The sequence below is a fragment of the Cynoglossus semilaevis genome, chromosome 3 (assembly GCF_000523025.1).
Source record: "Cynoglossus semilaevis isolate Cse_v1.0 chromosome 3, Cse_v1.0, whole genome shotgun sequence".
NCBI classification, from domain to species: Eukaryota; Metazoa; Chordata; class Actinopteri; order Pleuronectiformes; family Cynoglossidae; genus Cynoglossus; species Cynoglossus semilaevis.
In genome coordinates, this window is record NC_024309.1 from 15,404,793 (window position 1) to 15,409,921 (window position 5,129).

Genomic DNA, 5,129 nt, shown 5'->3' on the forward strand with positions numbered 1-5,129 from the left:
GTCCAGTAGGGCCGTTCCCGACACTGTTGAGGTGTGAGTGAAGTACTGTAGTACTGTAGTACTGAAGTACTGAAGTACTGTAGTACTGTAGTACTGCGTGGCGTCTTACCTCATCAACCTTCTGCTCTCTGTGGAGTTCGGCCATGTCGATCATCAGGCTGTGAAAAACAAGGCTTTATTACAACTTTATTACTCCACACAAACCAGAGACTGATCACACCAGTCAACCTGATCAGCCCCCCCTCCCGCCCACACCGCCCCCTGTGGGTGGACTGTGACAGCTGGACTGTTTCCTTTGAGGGGGACAGGGAGTTGGGGGGGGTTGGACAAAGAATGTTATTTGTCCTTGTGAGTTTGCAGGATAATCCTGACCCTCCCACCCCCACGACCCCTGCCCCACTCACCAGGACCACTGCACTACATCTACAGTCCTACTGGGGGCAGCAGCGGGGACAGATACTTCAGGAGAAGAAGCAGAGAGTCTCACCTTCCCAGGAAGTCGTCTTTGTCTGGGTCCTCATCAAACAACTCGATCTCCAGGTGCTGACCCGAGTGTTCGTACACCAGCGCCTGTGGAACCAGAGAACACCAGTGGGAGAACCAGAGAACACCAGTGGGAGCACCAGAGAACACCAGTGGGAGAACCAGAGAACACCAGTGGGAGAACCAGAGAACACCAGTGGGAGAACCAGAGAACACCAGCGGGAGAACCAGAGAACACCAGCGGGAGAACCACAGTGACCATCAACACTCTCCAACTCCTCACCTCGTAAACTTCGTTCCACTTGGGATGGAGACTCTCTTTGACCGTTTTGCTCTGGAACACCTGGTTTCCGATCTGTAGAATTCCGTAGGGGTCAGATTTGCCCTTGATCAGCCCCCCCAGAAAATGATCCTTCCCTTCCAGGTCCTGAGCCTCCAGGAAGTGGATCCTCAGGACTCCCTGTGGACATGAGGTCAGAGGAGAGAGAGCAGCTGTGACACAGGGTCCCAGCCTCCCCGACCCCCGACCCCTGAAGGCCAGGGTGGAGACACAGACAGTGGCATATGACGTGTGATGTCACACTGATATGATTAAAGGTCGAACCCTTGTTTTTTACTTTTTCCTGACTTTTCCACTGAATCCGTCTTCAAAGTTCATAAAATCTAAACTGTTAAAAAGTTCAGGTGAAATCTGAAGTTTCTTCATGCTGTTCTTACAGACTGTTACCGTGGGGTCGTTAGCTCCTAACAGTGATAGACCTGACGTGCGGTGGCTGAGCGTGTGATTGTGGTACCTCTGGCATCGGGAATCTCAACTTGGCCAATTCCAGGTCTCCGACCAGAGGGATGGTGATACGGTTGGGTAAGACCAGATGACTGTAGATCACGTCCTGAATCAGACTGTCAGAGAGGCCACTGGGGGGGGGGGGGGGGGGGGGTAAACAGAATGAAGTGATGAATTATGGGGAAGACGACCTTGGGTTATAAATATTCTCCATTAATCTCAGCTTACTGCTGGACAGTTCATGTGAGAAGATCGTAGGAAAACTGGAGCTGCTCCAAGTTTATTACTGATGTTCTCTGAGAAACCTTCAAACGTCCATGTGACCCCCCACCAAATGATTTCACACACTGGGGGCAGAACACTGTATGATAACAATGGCTGCAGAGGCCAGCCTTTATCCATGACACAGATAAGACCCTGACCCTAACCACTGGGGGGGGGGACAGTCCCAGGAGAAAGAGTCTAAAAGGAGTGGAATCATCAACGAGGAATCGGTTTCTGAAGGAATAAACGGTTCAATGAACATCACCACTGCACCACTGCACACAACCAGGTGTCACCTCTGCTTTTAACCCATCACCACAGTCAGCAGGGGGCAGCCTAAGCGCTCATTATGTCACATCTGTAAGAATCGTTATCGTTTTCTCATCTGATAATGAAAACATGATAAGACAATACCTGGGTTTCACCAAATGATTCTCTAAAAATAGTTTCACTAGATGGCAGCATTGCAGCTCATTTTAATAATCTATTCTGTTAATCATTGTATGCAGAATGCTGGTACAAGCAACTCATACAGTGGTTCGTACTGATAAATAAGGACTTCAACTTGGGGGGTAGGGGAGTAAAAACGCTTCTGTCCCCTGGGGGGGGGGGGGGGGCAGGGCAGAAAATAACACTGCTTTAACCCATCACCTTAGTGAGCAGGCGCACTTCACATCCTTCACCACCAGGGCACCACTGCACTGCTATATTGGTTGATATCAGAATAGGAAAGATGTGTTTGGACAATGAGGTCAACAAGCTACTGGAGGACATCCCTGGTCAAAGCGTCCTTCAAATGAAAACCATGAAATGCAGACAGAGGGCAGTGTTCCTGCAGATGAGGCCAGCACCAGTGTTTCCAGTAGAGGTCGTAGTATTCAACATCAAGCCAATCCCAGGGATTTGTAGTTTGTCCTTAAACTTCACAAATGTGAACGTCCACAGTTTGTCTCAAAATGTTCTGACTGGACTTACTTCAGCCCAGGAATGTCCAGGAGGTTAGTGAGTCCGGTCCAGTTGACGTCCAGAAGCTGAAAGAAAAGAAAAGATAAGTTTGTTGTTTTTATTAGGTTCAAGTCTTGAAGACTCCAGAGGCCAAAGGTCAGTATTATGAAGTATTCTCATTTGACGACTAAAATCAGCTGAACTGAGAGTACAACACTGAAATATTGACAGAAACATGATCACTGAGTGGACGCTGCTAACAGCTGCTAACAGCTGCTAACAGCTGCTAACAGTGCTACTAACAGCTGCTAACAGCTGCTAACAGCTGCTAACAGCTGCTAACAGCTGCTAACAGCTGCTAACAGCTGACATCACTGACACTTCCCGCACTCTCTCTCTTTGACCAGTAGCTGGAGCAGTTCTCCCCTCAACATCTTTTCCAGGATGAAGTGTTTCCACTGCAGCACTGTGACTGACAGCAGGAGGCGGCTGTGAGTGTGTGTGTGTGTGTGTGTAAATACACACACACACACACACTCGTCTCTCCTAATGATTTGATCTGTTGTGTTTTTGGGAAAGAAAGTCGAAAATAAACTGGTGCTTCAAAAAGGAGATGATTCAGTTTGGCTGTTGGTGACCAATAACTAGTAACCAATAACTAGTAACCAATAACTAGTAACCAATAACCAATATCCAGTAACCAGTAACTAATAACCAGTAAATAATAACCAATAACCAGTAACCAACAACTATTTACAGCACAAACCAGTAACTGAACCATGTCCTCAAATGGTCCAACCTCAGGACCAGGTGTGGCCAAGACCACTCAGGTTCTGGACTTGTTTCATTTGGCATCAGGAATTATACCATCACAGGAAATTGTATTTTTCCCTCCCTCCCTCCCCCTCTGTCTCCCTCTCTGTCTCCCCCTCTTCTGCAGTATAATAATTTAACAATCTTCATCTGGATGAAGGGAGAACCACGTGTTTCACCTCCACTGATTTACTGACTGGAGCAGCTGTCTCAGCAGTTCAGCTTCTTCCTACACATTCATCTCCTCTGCCTGAGCAGCACGCACTCTGCTGCTGCTGCTGCTGCTGCTGCTGCTGCAGCCCCCATGTCTGGGCCAGGCCCATCTGGGCTGGGCTGCTCAGGCTCCATGGAACTGGAGCTACAGTTCAATTAGCAAGTAATAATTAGTCATTAAAAAAACAGCCTAAAAAAAATGTTGTTAAATCAGTGGTGAAATGAAAGAACCAGGTTTGGACCTCGGTTCCTGAGCATCACTGCACTATCACTGTTCTATCACTGCATTATTACAGTTCTATCACAGTTCTATAACAGTTCTATCACAGTTCTATAACAGTTCTATCACAGTTCTATAACAGTTCTATCACAGTTCTATCACAGTTCTATCACTGCATTATTACAGTTCTATCACAGTTCTATCACAGTTCTATCTAGACATATATAGAATATAATAATTCATAAGACACCACTCTGTCATTCTGTCACTGTTTCAGCCTCAGCAGCGCCACTTACTGGTTTTTTGAGGAAGAACAGAGAAAGAGCTCCGACCAGAGGTATGTCACCGAGCAACGGCTCCATCACCACTCTGAGCACGCCGTGGAACTGTGGAGAAAACACACACACACACACACACACAGAGAGAGCTGAAGGAAGCCTTGACTCAAATGTCCCAGAGGACAAATGTCCCCGAGGACATCTGCACAGTGACACTCATTATTTCCTTCCTGCTCGTGTTTCCCTGATGACATCACTGCTAGGCCCAGCCCAGGCCAACACCTTGATACTGTCTCCCTGTTGGAATCAATACATGTTGATGATTTTCTCATGGTCCTCTTTTTCATGTTGACGTTCTGAGAGAATGTTAACGTTCAGTCCAAACGTGGCGTCTACTTCCTGTGGGAGGCGGATGTAAAGGCTAACACCGAGGACACGAGGAGAACTGATCGTTCTCTTACCTGGATGCTCTTGATGCCGGCTTTGCAGTAGTAACGCTTGATGTCCACGTCGATTTCTGTGTTTCCAACAAAGCTGAGGAAGATTGAAAAACATTTCTCTCTTTAAATCGTCCAAAGTTGGATGTCGAACTCCATATTATAATCACATATGCTGACGATATCGCCATGATTACAGAGGATATGGACCAACTTCTCTGAAAGACTTTTCAACTCTGTAGTGACGTCTTTTCCGTGCACCTGGTGACTGACGGGGTCTTGATGGTAGTGGACCCCGGTTCTGTGACTGACTCACCTTATCTGGAGGTCCATGATGATCTGCCGTTTATCAACATTCTCTGAATAAACTTTGACGCCGTTGACTCTTAGGGGCTAAAATGGAACACAGAAAATAACATTATAGACATGACATTTTCGTACATACACGACCCCCCCATCACCACCACACCAGGACCCCCTCCCCCTCCTCCCTCCAACACAACCATGTTGTAAGCACGAGGTCAACCGTTTTTTTACCCTCACATGGCATCTATGAACATGAAGCACACGTGTCAGTTAGAACGTATGTCCACACACACACACACACACACACACACACACACACCCCAGCAGCTGTCCCACAGACACCTGCTGCTCCACGTCTGCTGCTCCATATGATCAGTACCAAGCAG

The 5,129-nt window shown here is 47.4% G+C and overlaps 1 protein-coding gene across 1 annotated transcript in view; it reads right to left on the minus strand.

The window, feature by feature from the left end:
* Positions 1 to 5,129, minus strand: part of esyt2b (extended synaptotagmin-like protein 2b) — a 16,827-nt gene that overhangs the window by 7,860 nt on the left and 3,838 nt on the right. The window contains exons 4-11 of the mRNA XM_025054469.1: positions 4,754 to 4,832; positions 4,462 to 4,534; positions 4,019 to 4,108; positions 2,507 to 2,562; positions 1,278 to 1,398; positions 767 to 943; positions 488 to 570; positions 110 to 158 (exon numbers count right to left, since the gene is read on the minus strand). Of these exons, the coding sequence (XP_024910237.1) occupies positions 110 to 158; positions 488 to 570; positions 767 to 943; positions 1,278 to 1,398; positions 2,507 to 2,562; positions 4,019 to 4,108; positions 4,462 to 4,534; positions 4,754 to 4,832 (728 nt within the window). The remainder of the gene's footprint in view (positions 1 to 109; positions 159 to 487; positions 571 to 766; positions 944 to 1,277; positions 1,399 to 2,506; positions 2,563 to 4,018; positions 4,109 to 4,461; positions 4,535 to 4,753; positions 4,833 to 5,129) is intronic.